The 22,260-nt window shown below is 47.0% G+C and overlaps 1 protein-coding gene across 3 annotated transcripts in view; it reads left to right on the top strand.

Moving 5' to 3' along the window:
* Positions 1 to 22,260, top strand: part of KAT2B (lysine acetyltransferase 2B) — a 93,515-nt gene that overhangs the window by 43,022 nt on the left and 28,233 nt on the right. For all 3 annotated transcript variants that reach the window (XM_043873838.1, XM_043873841.1, XM_043873839.1), the window contains exons 4-8: positions 3,580 to 3,672; positions 4,973 to 5,154; positions 12,483 to 12,674; positions 17,169 to 17,275; positions 21,382 to 21,507. In XM_043873838.1, the coding sequence (XP_043729773.1) occupies positions 3,580 to 3,672; positions 4,973 to 5,154; positions 12,483 to 12,674; positions 17,169 to 17,275; positions 21,382 to 21,507 (700 nt within the window). The remainder of the gene's footprint in view (positions 1 to 3,579; positions 3,673 to 4,972; positions 5,155 to 12,482; positions 12,675 to 17,168; positions 17,276 to 21,381; positions 21,508 to 22,260) is intronic.

The following is a 22,260-nucleotide window of genomic DNA, read 5'->3' as shown; positions in this document are numbered from 1 at the left end:
GCGATCGCACGGCGTCAGACCCCATGGTGGGCCTGAAGCCCCCAGCCCAGCGCCGGGGGCCCCGGAGGCGGGGGAGGCGGGAGGCCTGGCTGGATGGTGGCTGGACTCGGCGCCCCAAGCTCAGGAGCGAGGGCTCCGGTCGGTGTGCGCCTCCCTGCTCCCGGCTCCCCGCTCGCCGCCTCGCTGACACCAGCCCCGCCACCCCTACCTCTGCCTCCTGGGGCGCGGCCTCAGCTCCAGAGGGTCCAGGCCCTTCCTTTCCGTAGATGTGGGTTGGTTTGCACTGACGGGGGGAGGGAAATGGTGGAGTGGGGGGGACCGGATAGAAGAAATTCAGATCACCAAAAAAATAAGTTTTGCAAAGGTGGCTGACAGAAGGAATAAATTAAAAAACCCCCCAAACCGACGATTTGGGGCCCTGTAGACTGCGCTGTACTGTGTAGCCCTTACAAGGACCTAAAAACAAACCCCGACCCTTCACCGGAGCTGACAGCCAGGAGGAGTCTGGGCTCCATTTTCTGTGACCAGGAGTTTCCTCTTTTGCTCTGGCTGCCAGGAAACTCAGGGCAAGTTTCCGACCCAGTTCCTGTTGCTTTGGGTTGGGACGACAATACACAATTGTTCCTTTTCTTCTGTTAACTTTTGTCTTTGAATGTAGTACTGGGGATATTGGGGGTCGATAGGGGCAAGAGTGGGAAAGACGTTATATTTTTAAACATTGGAATCTTGTGGGGATTTTAACACCAAAAAGATAAGTAACGGGGGAGGGGCGAGAGCACAGCTGTTAGCAAGCTCCCGGCTCCTCCAGGTGACGGCTTGTTGACCTGACCCTGGGCTGAGTCGTCTGGACTGAACCCCACCAGCTTCGTGCTGTTTAGAGCGTCTTTGGAAAAAGCTCTTAGTTGGAGAAAAACAACGTCTGCATGGCTGCAACTATTATTTGTCTTGGAACCCAGATCCCTGGCGGTGGTTCCCCAGTGCCCTGCTGGAAGGAAAGGCTTCCATCCTGCTGACCTCCGCTCAGTTCTGTTCAGAACCACCTAAGAGGCCAGAAAACATCACTCTGCCTTTCTTCCCTCTCTCATCTTTAACAGTGCACATATATTTGCTTCTGAGAACAAGATCCAAAATATTCAGCATTCTCCCCTCCCCTCCCCCAAAGTCATTCTTTGGGCAAGTGTGTCATAAATCATCCATTTCTTCTTAGCTTTGGAAAACCAGTTCCTGTGTCTCCTATGTCTCTAAAATTAATTAACATGCACTTACACATTTTAGTGCATTTTGGAAACTTTTGCCTTAGATGTTGAAAATGAACTTGGTGAAAAGCTCCTTCCTGAAGCTGATTTCACCCTGGAGCCCGTCGGCATGGTGCCGGAGCACAGCTGGCTGCTTCCAGGCCTGGCTTCATCCCTTAGTGACCTCAGCCAGGTAGTGCAGCTCCGTTTCCTTATCTGTAAAGTGTAGATTGTGATGCGTGTGTGGCTGAGTCCCTTCGCTGTTCGCCTGAAACTACCACAACATTGTTAATCAGCTGTACCCCAGGACAAAATGTTTTTGGTGTTAAAAAAAAATTAAAAGTGTAGACCATGATATGATAGCACTTCCCTCAAAAGGCTGTGAGGAGGATTCATGAGATAGTACAGATAGAACTACAGAGAGTGCTTGGCAAGTAAGGGGCAAATGCCACTACTGCTGTTAACATTTTTATGTTGAATATTTGCCTGTTTATCCCAGCTCCATCCTGGTTTAGACAAGGAAGCTAAGAGTCAGCATCTCCCCTATTTATCCATCTTCCTCCAAATTGAAACCCCCAATGGATCAAGTTTCCAAATGATCCATTGGGCAAAATGGGCAAAAAAATGGGCAGCCCGAATTATTTGTATCTAAATGTGATGATCAGTCTTTGCATATCCTTAAAAACATATAACAACTTATCATTATGACACCTTTATTTTTGTAAATATGGGTATGATACCCTGAAAGGATCAGCAAATGCTCAGTGTGAGTAATTGATATGGCACCTCTAGAAGAACTGAGGTCTTTGTCAGACCCAGCCCCGGGGGGATGACACAGGGTGATCTTCCACCTGGTGGGGGGGGGGTGTCATCTGTTTCCACTAACTCCTGGGGGAAAGTTTGCCATGTTTTGTTTCTGTTGAAAAAGCAATCAATGGAGAAAGGAGGAAAGATGTAAATAAATGTGTAATAAGTAAATAATACGTGGGTGAGTGAATAAATGAATGAAATGAATGATTGCATATATGTCTTAACTGGCCTGTGTGAAGGGTTATGGAAGGTTCACGCAAAGGTTGAAGGTAAAGAAGTTCAGTATCAAATGTGTTTTCAAGTTGGGTCTTGATAACTGGCTCTGCGTTCTTTTCTCCCTCTGGTGTTTGCTCTTTGAGGATCTGGAATTCCAGTGGTGGGATTCAGAGCGGCATTTTGTTCTGTGGCCTCGGCGATGCCAGGACCCTTGCTCTGCACTTTGCACTCTGCGCGTGGAGAGGGAGTGGGGACGAGCCCGAGACCATGTGCGGTGGCCCCTCGCAGCCAGGACCGTGCCTGAGACCGCGCCTGCGACACGCGGCTCCTGCGTGCAGAGAGGGCCACGGCCTTTTCAGGGTTTAGAGCAGGCCCCCCAGGGCGTGAGCACCCCTGCCTGGCCTGGGGGCGTGTGCAGAGGGCGCTCCAGGCCTCGGGGTCAGCCGAAGCCAGGAGCGGGGCTGTGAGGGGGTGAGCAGGAGAGGTTCGGGGGGCCGTGGGGCTCGCTGGTGGTCTCCCATCTGTTGATGTGAGGATTCACTGACAGGTAACTGGATGGCATCACTGACTCAGTGGACATGAATTTGAGCAAATTCTGGGAGATGGTAGAGGACGGGGAAGCCTGGTGTGCTGCTGTCTGTGGGGTTGCGAAGAGTCAGACGTGACTTGGAGACAACAGCACGTGTAATTGAGATAAATGGAATATGGTGACTTCCCTTCCAAAGGCTCTCTGTGTGAGGCATGGAGTGTTTTAGAGAAAAGCCTCAGCTTACATGTCTCAGAGGAAGATTTTAAAATGAAGACTAAATTTGGTACTCTTATCATTACTTTTGATTCACATCTTGGTTGATTAAATGCCTTACGGAGAAAACAGCTCCAAGGTCTCAGGGGCCCTCTGACCACCTTCTGGGGCAGCCTCATGGACTCAGGACCCTCGAGCTCCTTGAGGCTGGCATCACCCCTCACCTTCCTCAGACGCCTTTCCTCCTGGTCGTGTCCCACACCTTCCTCCCTTCCACACTCAGAGCACCCTTTCTCGGCTGTGACGTCTTCCCTCAGTACCAGATTTCTGAGCTCTCATCTCTGAGCTTAGACAGCACTTGCAACTTATTTGGAATGTTTCTGCTGCCAACTTGAATTTTTTGTTTGTTTTCTTCCTTTCGTATTTGGGAGACAGCATGGTGTGACCCGGTCCAGCTCCGTTATGTGGCCTTTTTGCCCCTAACAAGATTGTAAGCTTGGAGACGCCAGTGTGTGTGTGTGTGTGTGTGTGAGAAAGAGAGAGAGACACTGATTTTTTAAAAATGATTTCTTACAGCTCTTGAGGAAGTCTATTTTACAAAGAGGAAAACCTGTGGTTGAAGGCTCTTTGGAGAAGAAGCCCCCTTTTGAAAAACCTAGTATTGAACAGGTAAAAAAAAAAAATACGAGAGCCCCATTTTTTTAAATTGCTTTAAGGCTGAACAAACCTCATCTTCGTGTTCATAGCTGGCTTAGAGATGTTCAAGTCCGTAGGAATAGTCTCAAGCCCTTTGGATCAGAAGTGAATACTCCATGTAGTAAATGATTTAGCTTTTGTCTCTTAGGCTGCTGAATGCTCAGAATTCACTGTGTGTTTGGAAAAGAAAAAAAAAAAAGTAGAACATGTAGTTCATCAGAACACATGAAATGGGCTTTTTCTTGGTGTTGATGTTTTAAAATTAAGTCTTTGTCCCTGTGTTTGGCACTGTTGAAAAGTCTATTGAGGTGAGGGAATTCAGGAGCAATGTGAAAAACATTGTAAGTCAAGCAAAAAGCACAGAAAAGAAATGAGATTTTGTATCCAGAAGTTGGCTTCCTGCCACATTATGATTCCTGCAGAGAAGCCTAGATCCACTTGGGGCATCTGTTAATATGTTCAGACCTTTCCTGTTAGGTGTTGTCAGGATCTGTCATCAGTATCAATTTTTTAGCCTCTCATTATTTTCATAAGTAAATGTTAGACACTCTGGACTGAGTTTCCTGATGAGAGTAGTTACAGAAGGCATGATATGAGATACAAATAAGTGTATTTTATCAGTCAGTTTTTAGTAGAAGAAATGTCTTCAAACCCTACAAAATAAGATTTCATTGTTACTTTATTTGAAGTTAAATTAGATGAAAGTGTTCTGAAGACAGATTAAATTAATCCACAGCTTTTTTTCAAAAGCTCATAATTTTGAGTAAGAATTTCTTTTTGGGTAAGTTTATTAAAAACTGAAAGAATGACAGTAAAGAGTTTAAATTCTTGTGGTTTAGTTCATTGCAAGGCCTTGCTAGCAGAGTTTTGATTAAAATTTTGTGAATGTAAAAACATATTTATCCAAGAATCTCATTATATGTGAGCTCCTGTTTTGATTGTACAGCAAGAGTTATTCTGCAAAATAGCCATATTTTATTGTTTGGGGGGTTTTGACCTTTTCAGTCCACTGTTTTGATTTTTTCTTCATCGCTTCATGATTGCAGCAGGCAGAGAATTGCAGCTCCCAGCTTCTGTGTCTTGTCACTTTTCATAGGCTGTAATCTGAGGCATGATTCCCTCTGGGCATATTCCTGTTTTCTAATAGGGAAAAAAGAGGTTTTTGTGACTAGAGAACTGTCTGTTCTTTTGCTAATAACCACCACTGGTGCTGCCTGGGTGGGCATTCAGGATTGCAGAGCTGCATGAATAAATTGCCTTCCCTCCTTTTAAGGGTGTGAATAACTTTGTACAGTACAAATTCAGTCACCTGCCACCCAAAGAAAGGCAAACGATCGTTGAACTGGCAAAAATGTTCCTGAACCGCATCAACTATTGGCATCTGGAGGCACCATCTCAGCGAAGACTGCGCTCTCCCAACGACGACATCTCTGGGTACAAGGAGAACTACACCAGGTGAGCGGGGCTGGCTCCTCCCCTCTGGCCTTGATACTCTGAGTGTGAAGAATCGGATCAGTTAGAGCTGAACTACTTAGTACAATAGTTGCTCACCACACGTGGCCACTGAGCCCTGGAAGTGTGGCTGGCCTAAATTGAGATTTCCAAGATTGTACAAAAAAAGAATGTGAAATATTTCATTAATCATTTTTTATATTGATTACATGTTGAAATGGTAGCATTTTGGATATATTGAATTAAATAATATATTAAAGTTAATTTCACCTGTTGCTATTTACTTTTTTAATGTGACTACTGGGAAATTTAAAGTTACATGTGGCTTGCATCGTATTTCTATTGAGCACTGCTGACCTAGATAACTATATTATGACTAATTATATAGAGAACTTACTCTTAAAAAAAAAATGCAATGCCCAAGAATATCGATTCAGTTCAGTTCAGTCACTCAGTCATGTCCAACTCTTTGAGACCCCATGGACTGCTGCGCAGCACGCCGGGCCTCCCTGTCCTTCACCAACTCCCGGAGCTTGCTCAGACTCATGTCCATTGAGTTGGTGATGCCATCCAACCATCTCATCCTCTGTCGCCCCCTTCTCCCCCTGCCTTCAATCTTTCCTAGCATTAGGATCTTTTCCAGTGAGTCAGTTCTTCACATCAGGTGGCCAAAGTATACTGAAGTTTCAGCTTCACCGTCAGTCTTTCCAATGAACACCTAGGACTGATCTTTAGGATGGATTGGTTGGATCTCCTTGCAGTCCAAGGACTCTCAAGAGTCTTCTCCAAAGAAGGAAAGACCACCATAGTCTCAGCACTGTGGTGTAAATATAATAGTGTTATATACATGGTCTTACAGCCTTTGTCTCTTTAAGTACACATTTTACATTTTTTAGAATGAAAGAAAAGAGAGCATTTGCATCTTCTTTGTCCACCCTGCCCTGTTTAAAAACTTTACTGGTTACATTATTGTCTGTTGATGCACCGTGATTTACCTAATCTTTTCTCTGTTGGTGGGCATCAAACGCTGCACATATTCTTGGATTACATTTTTTCTAAAATGGGAATTTATTTTTTATTACCTATGATTTGCAGGATAATAAAATTGAGTTTATGATTTAAGAGTCATAAATGTGGACCATACAAAATAGTGTGACATATTCATCTTTAAGGAAGAGAGTGACTTGTACCATCCATTTTATTCACCTTTTTATAACTTTTCCCATTTGTATTTAATAGGCATATCAAGCATGCTTCAGGGTTTTTTGTTTTTAGCCTTTTTTTCCTCTTGAGTTAAAATGAGCAATGTTTTTTGACAACCTGTAAAGACCACTTGTACCCAGATTTAACCGCAGATGACAAGTAGAAATGGGTGGAGTTAAAGCTAAACTTTCCTGTCTAATCACTGACCTGATTTTATGAGTAACATCCAAGTTTTTGCCTCTCATCCAGCCTTTTACAATATATACAATTTGAATTATAAAATATTTTATCTTAATAAGTGTCAATAGGATTTACAGATTGCTTCATAATCCACTTTTAAAATGATACCTTTATTTTTACATCTTCATTTCAGAGTAGTTCCTATATTATTGTAACACTTGTTTATAATGAGTTGAAATAGTAGAACTCTCTCTCTCTCTCTATGTATATATAGTTTTAACAAGTTTTATTTTACTTTATTTGTTGTCTGAACAATAAGGCATGCGGAATCTTAATTTCCTGACCAGGGAGCAGACCTGAACCCCACTGCAGTGGGAGAGCAGGGACCTAACCATTGGGCCAGTGGGGAAGGCCCATATCTTTGTCCATCTGTGAACAGTTGACAAAACTGAGTATTTGTCAAAGCCAAACCCCTGAAATATTTGCCACTCTAAGAGAGGAAAGATTGTGTAATCAAGGAGGAGAATTCATTGTGAAGCGGCACAGGAGTTAATGCTGTATTTTAGAAAAGAGTAAAAATAGTTTGTAGCACGTGGGAATTACCAATACTGGGCAGCACTTGCAAACCCTTGAGTCGTAAACGTGACGCCTCCTTGTGGAAGGAGTGGTGGGCTTGAACCACGGCCCCATCCCCGCCCCGCACCCCGGGGAGATGCTCAGATGCTCCTGGTGCTTTTCCTCGGAGCCTCAGTCACCGCCAACCAGCTAGACTCGAGCGTGCGCCGGGAGAGGAGAGCTTAGGGTCTGGGGTCGCTGAAGGAAGGGCGGTGACGGCCCAGAGCCCAGCAGGGTCCGGGGCCAGCCTCCCCGGGGGCGGAGGGTGCCTCGAGGGGAGCGGCCTGCGCTGGAGGCAGTGACCGGCTGAGCCCTGGGCGGGCCAGCCCCGCAGCCTCGGTGGGTGGTAATAATAGGGGAGTTCCCCCCCCCCCCCCCCGCAGGCTGCCGATGAAGAGCAGAGAAGGCCAACCCGTCAACGCTGAGAGATGCTTGCCTTACATAGAGTCAGACCTCAATGGTCCTGACTGCTTGAGAACCGAGGAGAGCTCACACCGCCCTCCTCACTGATGCTGCTTCTCAAACGCAGCATTGTTAACCCTGCGGGCACCGCGGCCCGTTGGGGTGGCGGGAGCCGGGGCCGTGGACAGTTGGCTCAGCGTGTCTGCGCGGTCACGTCCTTCGGGAAGATTCTGGAATCACAGCATGGAGGTGGGAGAGACAGGATCCTCGGGGAACAGGACTGACTCCGAAAGTAATTGTGTTCCTTATTACGAGAGGACTTACCCCATGAAAGAGTAAACGCTTGCTGAACAGTAGGACTGCTTATATTACTTATACTCTCTGTTCTGAAGTGAGGCAAAATATAAGTATTTTATATGTTGAAAAATCTGATATATTAATGTTAACATATACTTAACCTTAATAATCTATATGAGTTTATATTAAATATACCTTTATATGTCCCCCAGAAGTCACTGTGGTTTTAGAGACAGACCTAGACAAATATTTTGAAATTTCCTGAATTTTCTGATGGTATGCCAATATAATATTCCATGAGAAAATAGCTGGAGAAGTGTCAGAGGAATATGACTTCTTAAAATACATCTGACCAACAGAATATGCTAAAGTCAAAGTGTAAGTTGCTCAGTCGTGTCTGACTCTTTGTGACCCCATGGACTGTAGCCTGCCTGGCTCCTCTGTCCATGGGATTTCCCAGGCAAGAATACTGGGGTGGGTTGCCATTTCCTTCTCCTGGGGATCTTCCCGACCCAGGGATCAAATCCAGGTCTTCTGCATTGCAGGCAGATTCTCTACCATCTGAACCCCCAGGGAATCCCATGCTAAAGGAACGTGGCAAATTATTAGTCTTAGATTCTGAACTGTGCAGAACATCTCAAAATTAGAAGTTATGCTTATCTTGGGGAGATGTTTTGTAAGAATGCAAGCAAATGAGATATAACTAAATTAATTCTGGTGAAAGTTTCCTGTAACTGTTGCACTGTGAGGTATAGACCCATCACCAGGCTTCCTGAATGTTCATAATTAGGCGTGTCATCCCAGGATGGTATTTCTCACGGATTGGGGGAGGAACAGTGGGATGGGGCTTTAGAGACCCAGCTTCTAGCCTGGACTCTGAAAGTAACTAGCCTTTAGTGCAGGAAAACCTGGAGGGTCATTTAATTCCTGAAAGCTTTAGGACTTTCTGTCCAGCAGGTAGTAGGTGACATGGCCTTCATCACTCAAGTCCTCCAGCTCTACTCACGTTTTAAAGAAAGCAAGGTCACTGCAAGTAATCCCAATGCTATGAAAATCTGAGAGTTGTTTGAACAGTCAGTGACTTGCACACCATGCCATCTCTGTTAGGTATACAAAAGTGACTAAACCATCTTTTCACTTCTTTTGAGGAGACCTGAAACCAGAGGTTTAGGTACACCCTTGTTTTCCAGGTTAGTGTTTAGAGGAACATCTGAGTAGCAAGACACACATCCGTTCCTGTTTCCTTGTCTCACCGCACGCCCAGACTGTGTCAATCGCTATAACACCCAAAACGCCCAGAACGTGTTGACTCATCTCCTGTCTTTTCGTACAGTGCCCTTAGAATTTATAAGATTAGTTTTGGAAGCAAAACCAGAACTAAACTAAAAAAGTATAAACTTAAGTACTATAAAGTGATTTTCAGAGGAAATAAGTGGAAACCTTTTGTTTGAAAATTTTGACTAGATAATATTAATCTACATTGCCTTCCTCTGCCCTGTGGATGTGTTAAGCACTTTGGATAACATTTTATGATTTTATAATATTTATCACTGTCATTGTTGTAGCAGAAATAGCATCTGTCTTCAGTAGAGTCTCAGACATATGTGACCTCCATAGATAGGAATGCTCTTCAGACTCAAAATCAGCACTGCCAAATAGAATATAACATGATCCACAAATGTGAGCCACAGCTGTAATTTGACATTTTCTAGTAACTACATTTAAAAAGGTAGAACAGGACATTAATATTAATAGTGTTTTATTTGACCCATTGTATAAAAATGTTATCACTTAACATGGAATCAATATGAGCAATTATTAATGATGTCTTTTACTTTTCTTTATACTAAATCTTCCAAATCCAATGTGGGGGTTTTATAATTACAGCATATTTTAGTTTATTCTTTACATTTTAAGTGGTTAAAGCTAAATGGAGTTCTACCAAAACAGTAAAGTTGTGTTTAATGAAAAAGTATTTCTCAGGGTTTCCATTTGAAAGTAAATTTTTAAATATTTTTTCCTCTATTTATGTTAAAATTTCAGTGTAGTTGAGTTACAATGGTTTCAGGCATACAGCAGAACAATTCAGACATACGTGTGTGTGTGTGTGGTAAAGAACCCGCCTGCCAATGCAGGAGATGTAAGAGATGCGGGTTCAATCCCTGGGTCAAGAGGATCCCCTGGAGAAGGAAATGGCAACCCACACCAGTATTCTTGCCTGGGGAATCCCGTAGACAGAGGAGCCTGGCAGGCTACAACCCATGAGGTCACAAAGAGTCAGACACAGCTGAAGCAACTGTACATAGATATATATTAAAAGAATATAAGCCTATTCTTTTTCAGAGTCTTTTGCATTATGGTTTATCATAGGGTAGTTCACCGTGCTATACAGTAGGCCCTTGTTGGTTGAAAGTAAATTTTAAATTGATTAAAATTTGTTGTTCAGTCGCTCAGTCATGTCTGACTCTTTGTGACCCCATGGACTTCCTGTCCTTCACCGTCTCCCGGAGTTTGCTCAGACTCACGTCCGTGGAGTCGGTGATGCCATCCATCCACCTTGTTCTCTGTTGTTCCCTTCTCCTCCTGCCTTCAGTCTTTCCCAGAATCAGTCTCTTCAGGAAAACAAACATGATTACCCAAGAACAAAGGGGTGAGAGTGATAAATCAGGGGTTTGGGGTTTGCAGATGCAACTGCTGTGTATAAAATAAACAACGAGGACTGATTGTATGTAGCACAGGGAACTGTATTCAGTGTTCTGTAATAACCTATAAGGGAAAAGAATCTGAAAAAGAATCTCAACGCACATACAGATAAAAGGGAATCACTTTGCTACGTACCTGAAACTAGCAGAACCTTGTAAGCCAGCTATACATCAATTAAAATTAAAAAGAAAAATGTTTTTTCACTTGTACAAGTGCTCAGTAGTTACACATGGCTGGGGGGCTCCACAGCTATGCGTCAACACGGGTACAGCAATCTTGTCATCACCAAAGCCTTTATCGGACAGTACTTCTAAATCCTTAAATCCTTATATCTCCCATTGTGCCACGTTGGACATACTTTTATTAAGATTTACAGTCTCATGAAATTGATCTGATGGTTATGGTTTGTGATTACGTGTGTACTTTCATAATTAGTTCCCTGGAAGCTGGCCTGCCTTCAACTCCAAATATTTTAACTTCTTTAAGTGGCCACGGACTAACTTCCAGCAAAGACTAGCTTTGAAGTTGATGAATTTCTATATGAGTGCCTTATAAATTACAAAATAAATGCATCCTTCAGTTTCTTCTGTTACCAAGGTCACTGTTTTCAACTTGACAGGATACGGACGGCACTTAGGATGCCCATCTGGGTATTGTATCGTAGAGTGACATTTGCGTGTGAATTATTAGGACAGGAAAGTTGAGAGGAACAGAAATAGTAGCAGGGTTTTAAGGTTAATTTTGAATCTAGGTAGATGAACTAACACTAATGAAGGTTTTCTTCCCCAAAGATGAAGCGGCCCCACCCCACACAGGGGAGCTAATACAGAGTAACATAAAGAATAAGTCAGACAGCCTGGGTAAGTGGACATTACTCCACTCTTTATTGAGGACTGACTGTCATCAGGTCTCCTCCAGCTGTCTGGGCATGTGGGAGCTCGGCCCCCACCTGAAAGGGTGCCAAAGGCGCCTGGTGGGGTAGAGGGTTCCATCTGGGGAGAGGGGTCCCCGTCAGGGCGGAGGGTTCCATCCGGGGAGAGGGGTCCTGGGCGGGGCAGAGGGTCCTGTCTTGGGGAGAGGGGTCCTGGGCGGGGCAGAGGGTCCTCTCTGGGGGAGAGGGGTCCCCAGCGGGGTTAGGGTTCTGTCTGGGGAGTGGGGGTCCTCCCCTGATGAGGGGTAGCTGGGTCTGCCTCTGAGGAGCAGGACTTGGGCACTGAAGCCGGGTCTCTTCCTGGTCTCTGCCGCCTGCTGGGCCCCCTGCCCCTACTGCTGGGAATTTCAGGCCTTGCATCTCTGGGAGGCCCTGGAGCAGGTGGTGGCTGATGAATGTTTGTTTTCAGCTTCTCGGCTGAAGCGGCGTCCTGAATCTGCCCTGCATCAGCCCCGTGCCCCACATTGTGCTCAGGAAAGGCCTGGTTTCCCTCGGGCCCGGCACCCCTCCAGCCCCATGCGACACCGAGAGACAGTTCTGACTTTGAGTCACTGAACGTGTACCTAGGTGACAGATGGTGGAAGCTTATTACTTCCTGCGTTTTGACTGAGTCTTGAGCAGTCGTGGAGATCTTTATCTTCTCACTGAAGCTGTGGGGGGCGTGAGTGCTGTGTAGGCATTTTAAAGCGGTCTTAAGTTTTTACTCAGAGGGTTCAGTGGGGGAGTTCTGCTTCTCCTCCAAAAGGGATGTCCTCTGTTCCCCTTGAATCCATCCTCCTATTTAAAGGATGCTGCAGACTGGAGTGACTCTAGTAGAGTTGGGCCCGAGGGCTCTGGCAGGGTGAGCCAGCATCTGACCCGCTGATGGCGCTTCCCCGGCGTGTCTGCAGGCCTGGTCTCCCGCTGAGGGTGATGGTGTCGAGTAGCGTCGTGTGTGTTCCTCGTGGCGGGGCTCGCGGGCGCTGATGCTGGCGCTGATGCTGTGGTCTCCTCCGTGCAGGTGGCTGTGTTATTGCAACGTGCCCCAGTTCTGCGACAGCCTGCCGCGGTACGAGACGGCCCAGGTGTTCGGGAGGACGCTGCTGCGCTCCGTCTTCACTGTTATGCGGCGGCAGCTGCTGGAGCAGGCGAGGCAGGAGAAGGACAAACTGCCGCTGGAGAAGCGGACTCTGATCCTCACCCACTTCCCGAAGTAAGGGAGAGCTCGTGGGGTCTTTGCTCGGTGCCACGCTTGAGATGGACGGATGCACATCAAAGCCTCGGGGACAGAACTGGCTGGGGGGGGTGGTGGCATGGCAGGACCCCCATCTTCGCAGCCCCCCTGGGAGCCTCGTGGGTGTTTCCAGCCCATCTGAAATGAGCTTGACTTTGGGTCGACTGTTCCCTTGGCTTGTCTTATCCCTCCCGATTCTCAGAGGACAGGCCAGGGCTGTGTGTGGAGCAGCTCCAGGCTGCTCCAGGGCAGTGGGGACCCTGCAGAAGTGGTCTCCAAGAGGTGGTGCAGGAGAGCCCGGGGCTGATTCAGGCACCCAGTTCTCCTGCCCTTCCTGAGGCCAGCGGGTCATCCCTGTCTCAGCTGGAACGAACTGGACTCCGAGGCTGGGAGCCGGCCTGGAATAGACGGGTCTCTGGCAGGAGGATCTTTGCACCTCTGTACTCAGCTTCCCAGGCGCACGCGTGCCCTTAGCCCCTTGCTGCTTGAACCTGCTAGACCTCAAGCGTGTAAAGACTCACTTAAATATTTTCCAAATGTAGGAAATAGGTCAGGGGGGTAGGAAGGTACAGTGTATGCCACTGGGCTTGGAATGGGTTTTCAGTGTGAAGAACGCAGACTTTAACCTAAGTGGCTGGCAGCTGAGGGTGCAGGTGACGACTCCTCAGAACTGTGTGGCGAGACAGGGCGGAGCTGATTCCTTCTGCTCACTCCCGCCGGCAGCCGCGCTGGTCCAGCGTGGGTGGAAGCTGTCATTTGAACAGGCTTTCTAGGTCTGAGAGAGTTCTGCCAGGGACAGCTGTGAGGCGGAGAGCAGTTTAGGAGAGGTGCTGTTATGCTCCTGGAACCAAGATGGATGGAATCCTGTTTTATGCGAAATACTAGATTTTTATAATCGCTACTATTTATGGGTTACCCAGTGTGTGTCTCAGGAAACATGATCATTTTAATTTTTAAAGATGAGTTAGGTCCAAAACAACAACAAAAATGATTTTCTGATGAAAACGGACAGAACAGTTTGTTTTTGCAGTTTAGCATGAATCTCCAGTGTTAGGTAGAGGATAATTCTCATGAGCTTTAGCTGAACATGAGTCCTAGTGACCTGATTTGCAGCATTTCCTGAAGACAGCGACAACCCAGGATGAGGCAGGGCCCGAACACTTGGTGTCCTTCAGGGAGGAATGTCCAGAAGGACCTAAACAGCAGCTCGGGTGTCGTTCCTGAAGAGGTTAGGAACTCTGGTGCTTGTGTATTTCAGCGTCTGCCTGTTAACTGATCTAAGCTCCTTTCCTTACAGATTAAAGTAGTTTTCTTGTTTCTCTGTTACATCTGCCACATAAGCCATGTTTCGTATGTTTAGGTTATAGTTGTCTCCTGCCTCTAAGCCAGCGGACAGAGGACCCCTCCCTCGTCACACCTTTTATGGTGCTTAATGAGAGATTTTAATTATCTTGCATAGGAGCAGGTTTTTTCCCATAGCAAACTCATTTTCCTTCTTGGAGCTATTTGCTAATTACAGTGTTTGTGCCTTCAGCCCGTAGTTCTGGCATGCTTAAGCTGCTTAGCTGAGAAAATCAGTGCCGCTTTCTTTCCTTCTCTGTTACTAATGGCCGGGTAAAGCTACCACCCACTTCTCCTTTCAGTCCCTTTCCACTGAATATGACAACACTGGAGGCTGTTAGGGATTCACACCTGCAGACTTGGCAGCAGAATCTCGTATACTGAAGCCAGAGGTGCCGTTTGGAGCCGGGGCCTGGCTCAGAGTCAGACTGTGGATGCCTCTGACCCTGTGGGGCCCCCGTGCTTGCCGGGTGTCTTCAGGTCTTGCACACTTACTTTCCTGCACTTCCTACGCCGCCGTTCCTTCCTTCTTTTTTCTGGCTGTGCTGCTCGGCGGGCAGGGTCCTGGTTCCCCAGCTGAGCATTGAACCCAGGCCCCTGCAGGAGAAGTGCAGCCCCAGCCTCTGCGTCCTCAGGGACTCCAGCCCTTCCTCCTGCTCGGCCTTCGTGTGTGCCATCCCCACACCCACCGCGTCCCACAGGTGTCCTTTAGAACTTCAGTATCTGCATTTCATTGTAAAAGTGACAGAGGGACATTTGGTGAAGATCTGATTCAGAGAGAACAAAGAGGCAAAGGACTGCTATAGCCCTACCGTTGTGATCTACTTTTTGTGCTTTTATTAGATATTTCTTACTTTTTCCTCCGTGTATTGTGTTCTTTTATTCTATGTTCAATTTTGTAACCTCTGTATACATAATAAGCAGTTTCTCATGACATTAGATGAGACTGTCTTTCATTGTATTGAAATAATTATATATATATATATATATATAGCACACACATGACTATTTTCCTAAATTACTAATGGCATTCTTCTTTGGTAAGTCTCCATAGGGCTTAATGATGTTCTATTATTTGCTCGTAAAGAAGGAGCCTGGGAAAGGAAAGGAAATTTACTTCTGTGATGAAGGGTGGTTGGGAAATCTTGAGGGCTGGGCGAGGTGAAGGCAGGGTCTGCTGGGCCAAAGGAGGAGATGCATCCGGAACCTGCCTTCTCGTCAGCAAGGTCAAACTGTGATCTCAGTAAGGATTTTGCCTCCGGTTGCTGTTAGTCTTTCTGTGTTAGATGAGAGACATACTGAAGTGTTCTGAAGTGTAAGTTAATGGTGACTAGCTCGGCAAAAAGTGGCCCGTGCTGTTTCTTTAAACCATGCACCTCATGGCTGAGTGCAGGTCGACATTCATGCAGTGGTTCCTTTTCTTAAATGGTTGAGTGTGAGAGGCCAGTCCGGAGACCCGCAGGGCCTTTCCCACCTGTCTTCACTGCCCAACCTCTCCCTACCCTTCTGCAGTCTTACAGGGTTTGATTAATGAGGAGATTAGTGGTCCTTTCCCTTATTGTGATGATGATGATGTTAATGTTAATATAAGTCCTTAATCAGTGACCCAAACTTGGCATGTTTCACAATTCACGCTTTGAGGTAAACTTGGCTGCTTCATAAAGGTAACAGAACACACAGACTGTGTATCATAGCTCTGGGAGGGGGGTAGGTCCCCCGAAGCAAATCCATTTATATTTATAAAGACTGTAAATAAACTGCATATGTTCAGGTCAGATTTTGTTGCCAAATGGATTAGGGAAAATACTTTTAAAAGGGTTTTTGGAGTTAAAAATTTCAGAGACATTTAATTGCTAACCTTTCACATCGCTGCAATGTAAACGTCTTGAAGGCAAGGCAAGGCTGTGCTCACTCTGCCCTCCCTGCCACGGCACCTGGCGTGTGGCGGGCAGCCAGTGTTGGTTGAGTGAATGAAGGAGCACTTTCTCAGCGGTCGGCACCGGTTGCAGCATGACAGTGTATAGTCTTTGGCACCACCGTGTGCAGAAGTTACTGTTGATGTCTCCATTTTATAAAAGGGGAACCGAGGAAGAGGAAAGCTAGGAATTTGTCCCAAGGTCACGGAAATAATAAGTGGTAACTGGGTTTTAGACCCCAGGCTCTTAGCCGTTATTCTATATTCCTCCATGAGAATGAATGTGCCTGAAAGGTTTGCAGGAAGACTTTCCAATACCAGAAGTATAGATTTGGGTTGGTATTTTACTCACAGTCTTTTGCATTTGCGGGGAAACACAAGAACTGTCCAAGGTACTTACCAGCATTCAGTTGCCTGGACCTTTCTCACAGCCTGCAGTTCAGTGAGCCTGGGTGGGGCTTGGGTGTCTGCATTCCAGCCACGGTGTGCAGGTGATTTCTGTGGCCCCAAAACTTGAGACCTGCTTGTTTTATAACATGACCGGAAATATAACATGGTAATTAGTCTTGGCCCTGCAGTTTACTGGTTGTGGGCCTTTGTGCCAGTTATTGAACCTGCCTGTGCCCTAAGTTATTTTCATCTGTGAAATGAGTACAGTAATGAATCCTATCTCAAGGTTATTCGGAAGAGCGAGTGAGTTAATATACGTTGACTGCTTAGAACAGTGTCCATCCTATAGTAAGAGCTATGTGTACATGTGTGTGATAAATAAAAACAAAATCTGTAACTCATTGTGTTGATGAGAAGATTCAATGAAACGTTCTCAGCACAGTGTAGCACGTGGCAAGGACTCAGCTTTTGTGATGGAAATGACGACAACAGCTCTAAGGAGAGATGAGCTCTTGTTCCAGGACTCTCCCAGGGGGACTTGGTGAAATGCATTTCCACTGATGTAATTCTCTGTGTGGTCTAGGTTGTATCTACTAATACCTACATGGAGTCCAAAGAGAATACATTTGTAGAAATGCATTTCTATTTGAATATACCAAGGCCACCCAACTAAATCATCACCTGATGATTTACTGGCTTGAGTATTTCATATTTCTGAATTGAGGATGAGATGCTAGTGTTGGTGGGATTGCCATGGGTGCCCGGCACTTGTCCCCCTCGTGATGCATGACTTGTGATCTCACTCTTGCCTTTATTCTTGTCCCTAGGTTTCTGTCCATGTTAGAAGAAGAAGTTTATAGTCAAAACTCTCCCATCTGGGATCAGGATTTTCTCTCAGCTTCTTCCAGAACCAGCCAGCTTGGAATCCAAACAGGTAAAAAAAAAAAAAATTTTTTTTTTTTTTTTTGCATAAATCAGAACACAACCAGGAAGTGTTTGTTGCAGTTCACTGTGCATTTATTTGCATTTTTCATCAAGAAATTGAAGACTAAAGTCAGCAAAGAAAAGTAAACACTTTGGCAAACCTGGCATCAACATCTCTGTTCCCGAAGCGAGCAGGTGCGAGGCAGATAGCTAAGGCTGCAGCAGCTGCTGCTCTGCCCCAAGGTTTGCTCAGCCTGCCCTGCACAGCCGTGCGGAGGGCGAAGCACCCGGCGCTCAGGTCTGCAGGCAGACGCCGGCTGTTTAAAGACAGAGTCTCGGTCACGGCCTGCTCTGCAGGCACGGCTCAGTCTGGCTTGTGAGTCTGGACGTCTGTTTGGAACACCAGGCTGCTCTCGGGTAACGGTGGGGCTGAGTCTCAGGACGTGCCATCCCCCGTGGGCTCAGGGCCTCAGCGGGCCTTTGGTGAGGACGTGTGACTTGGAGTCACACTGACTCTGGAGACAGGGTCTGAACTCCTGCCTTGGATGCTCAGAAGCCTCGGAGAAGGCTGTCAGGAGGTCCCAGGGCAGGCATTTCCGTGTGGCCTCGGGGAGAGGCAGAACGCAGAATTTTGGTGTCGACTTTTCAGTAGATCTGGTTCAGTGTGTCCTGGGGACCATGAGTGCCGCCTGCAGCAAAGGTCGTTTGTTTCTGCCGTTCTCGACACCTCCCCCGGTTTGATTTTATATCCAGCGAAAGTCACCCTTAGCCACCCCTAGTGTGCGGTCCTGTGGATTCTGGCGAACGCCCAGTGCTGTATCACCCCGTGGCCGTCGGCCCAGAAAGTTCCCCGTGGCGTGCTCGGCACTGAGCTCGGCCCTGGTGGCCCACCTCCGGTCCGTCCTTTGTTCCTGTAGTTGTGCTTTTCTAGAATGCCACACGAGTGGGATCACACAGCACGTAACGTCCGACTCTGGCTTCTTTCACTGAGCATACGGCACTGGAGAAGGTGATTAAAACGCTATTTCATCTGGAGCCTGAGTTTGGATGTGAATAAAATTAAATCCTACCCAGCAGAATACTTAGGGAATGAGGTATTTTGGTTTGTATCAAACCTTCTTTCTTTGGATTCTTGTTCCCAAAACCATGTCAAAGACACCTTTTGTGTTGTGTTTTTTCACCTTAGGCCATAAAATATAATCTCACGTTTCTCTGGCTCACAGTCTGCAGCCCTCTGGGGCCTGTCTGTGTGTGGACAGGACTCCAGCCCACGTGTCGACCCTTCCCGGAGAGCTCCCCGAGCCCCTGGGCTCCTGCTGAGTCCGTCTCTGCCCTCATGCTGTTGGCTTTGTCTCTGCCTTTAACTTACCTGACCTTTGGATGACATCTCTCCCCCAAACCCTTTTCTAATTCTCTCCATGCCTCCTGGCAAGAGCTGGGTCTCCTTTCTTCCAAACATGGAACCTCGATAATGTCCTATCCCCGGTTCTTTAGCTTGTCTGCTCGGTGGCACCACCCATGGGATCTAAAATACTGCTGATGTCTGGGGCTTCCCTGTGGTCCAGCGGCTCAGGCTTCTCACTCCCCGTCAGGGGCCCAGCTTCCCTCCCTGGCCAGCGAACTGGATCTCACATACCACCACGAAGAGTTTGCAGGCTGCAGCTAAAGACCCCACAATCCAAATGCATAAATACTAAAAAAAATAAAAAACCTACTGATCCTGAGGCCCCTGCCAAGAGGCTGTGGCGTAAGTGACTAAGGGCGTGGCCTTCGGCATGTTAACAGCTCCTGGAGGGTCTGATGGGCATCAGCCCGAGACCTGCTGCCCTCAGCAGTCACCACGCTACCCCAGCCCCCTTTTCGTGAGTGTGATGCCTACCTGGTCAGACCCAGTTTATCCATGAGAATAGCTCGCACTTCCAGTGAGTGCTGGCTGGTGAAGTTTGCTTCGGGTCTTTAAGCTCTAGCTAGAACCAGGAGAAGTTGGTGTGATTAACCCTTGTATGTGGATGAGACATGGGAGCTCAGAGAGGAGCAGCCAGTCGCCCAAAAGCAGAGCCTTCCGAGTGACGGGACAGGGTTTCCCATCGCGTCTGATTCCCGCTGCACCCCCGTGTGCCTTGCAGACACGCAGGCAGACGCTTGTGGAAGGAAAGAGGAATGATGGGGCGGGGACCCGATCCTGGCTCCAGGCAGGTCCAGCTAGTTCTCTGCTGGAGGGATGGAGGGGGTCCCTGTCTGTGAAGACTTCCCTGACCCTCCTGCTCAGGACGCCTCCTGGCCTGCCCCGCTCCCCGAGACTCGCCCGTCCCCGCGCAGCATGGAGCAGGCGGCTGTCTCTGGCCCCTGGGACGTCAGGTTCACCCCAGTGGGTCCGGCTGTCACCCAGCTCAGCTGGAGCGCACTCATCAGAGTCCCTGCCCCCGTCAGAAGCCGGCCGACTTCTGTTCTGCTGTAATTGCAGTGTGTGCTCTGGGGGGAAAGAAAAGGGTAATCTTCTCCTTAATTGGCATGTCTGTGCACCCAGGCACCTGTGAGAAATGACAGTCACAATGACGGCTCTGAACTTCGGCGAGGTTCTCAGATGTCTTGTGAGTCACCAGAGCTTCCTCTTTGTGTGGAAGCTCTGTGAAATTCAGGAGGCCTGTTTGCTGGAATGAAAGGCCTGCAGCCTGGCGCTTCAGTCTCTTCTGATTCCTTCGTGTGTGTGCATCTGAGGAAGTCTCACCTATATATGGCTATTTTTCTTTTTAACACTTATTGTTGATGGCCTCTATGAGAAAAGAATGTAAAAAAGAGTGGATATATGTAAATGTCTAACGGATTCACCTCGCTCTGTACCTGAAGCTAACAACACATTGTCGATCAGTATATTCCAGTTCTTTACATACCGGCTGCTGTTCAGTTGGGAGCTGTGTGCCCGTGTCTCTGCAGCTAGTTTTGCTTCTTTCACCACTCTTGGCTGCGGGGGCGTCCCCGCACCGAGACGGCGTGCTCTGGGGCCTCTTGTCTGCGAGCTCTGTGCGCGGTGTCGCTGATGTCTGTCCTGCCATCAGCCACTCACGAGCAAACAACGTCCTACTTCCTACCTTGGCTTTTTCTTTTTCTGTAAAGGCAAAACAAAATGGTTTTGTTTGGATACACTCTTGAACTTACAGAAAAGTTACAGGACCAGGACAAAGCAGTCCCGTGCTATGTATTTTCTGTTCCAGACTCAGCAAATGTTAACATTTTGCCCTGTTGCGCCATCGTTTCTCCTGCTTCTGTCTCTCTCCATGTATATTAACGTGTGTGTACCTTTCTGTCTTCCTATTAACGTGTGTGTACCTTTCTGTTTTCTGAACGGTCTGTTGGTTACAAAGGTCACGCCCCTTTGCTGACTTCAGTGGGAATCTCCTAAGAGCAAGAGTGTTTTTGTATTTAACCCCAGCAGAGTTATCACAGTGAGGAATTTTAACCTTGATGCCATATTATTCCTTAATCTGGCTTCTGTTTTTCATCCTTCCTCTTATCTCAGCCACGTGGTTCACAGCCATTTTCTGTCACACCAGGAGGCACGTAACGTTGGCTTCTCCCATTATCACTGGTGTGAAGTTTGTCACTGGATTAAGGTGGGGTTTTTGAGATTTCTCCACAGCAGTGATAACTTTTCTGCTTTGGTAATTTAAAAAGAAAAAGGTACTTTTGTGGGGAGATACTTTGAGGCTATTCTGTCTTTATCAAAATTACAGTCACAAGATTCGGTCTGTACAGATGCTTCTTCCCTGAATCAGTCATTATGTGCTGGCTGCTCCCTAACTGCCCCCCACCCCACAACTTTCATCATTGCTTCCTTATTTGTTGGCACTCTCCTGTAAGGAGAGTTTTACCTTCTCCCAATTATTTATTTATTCATTTCTTATATTATCACTGTGGACTCAGATATCTTTATTTTATCCAGTGGGTTATAATCTGCCCTTGTCTTTATTATCAAGCTCACATTGGCCCCACAGCTTCTGTCTTAAAGATGACTGCTTTGGGGTGCTGGACGGGAGTAGAATGGTCTCGCGTGCACTTGGTTCATTACTACCAAGAAAGACGTCATTTAATGCCTTCTCTTCCTTCTCCCGGGGGCAGTTATCAGTCCACCTCCCGTGGCTGGGACAGTGTCCTACAATTCCAGCTCCACTTCCCTTGAGCAACAGAATGGAGGGAGCACCAGCCCATCCTGTCGAGGCGCGTCCGGGCTTGAGACAAACCCAGGTAAGCTCGAAGGGCGTCAGCGAGGGCTGTGATTCGCCTGAGAAGCTCCGTTATCTGAGGAGTGTGAAAGGGAGCCCTAAAGCAACTGCGTGCTGTGCGTGTCAAGGATCTTAATGGCTGGAACTCCCTCTGAGCTGCATTGGTTAGTTATTGCTATTTAACAAACCAACTCGAGACGCAGAGTCTCAAATTGTGATCCTTTATTATCATAGCTCACTCATTCTGTGTGCTGCCTAGGAGGTGGCTGATATGGCTTGTCTCCTTTAGGCTATGCTTGCATAATTCTCGTCCTCCTTTGAGGACCACTGGATTTTTCCTTTCCTTGGGGCAGAATACGTCCTTATGATGATGGCAGAGACACCAGAGAGCAGGAAGAAATGCAGCTTCCTGCAGCTTAAGCTCATAGCTGGTACACCATGATGCCTATCTTATTTTGTCATCGGAAGCAAATCACGGGGTCAGACTCAGAATCAAGGGGTGGGGAGATGCCCTTTACGCCTTTTGTAGGAAGAGCCACAGAATCATTTGGCAGAAGCTGGATACAGGAGGGGAAAGAATTTGGCCATGAATGTAATCTGCCACGTAGGCAAAAAAATCTCTTAATGCTAGGGGCGTTTCGCAGTTATAGAATGTTCCGAAGGCCGCGTTTGTGTCCACAGCTGTGACATCAGACACATCTCAGCATGAGCGAAGCTTGACACTGAGAAGCCCCGTGAGATGGGGAGAGGAGAGGGTTTTCCGTGAAGGACGAAG

Source organism: Cervus elaphus, chromosome 19, assembly GCF_910594005.1.
Source record: "Cervus elaphus chromosome 19, mCerEla1.1, whole genome shotgun sequence".
Classification (NCBI taxonomy): Eukaryota; Metazoa; Chordata; class Mammalia; order Artiodactyla; family Cervidae; genus Cervus; species Cervus elaphus.
The sequence above is the reverse complement of the archived record's forward strand: the minus strand, read 5'-3'. Positions and strand labels throughout refer to the sequence as shown.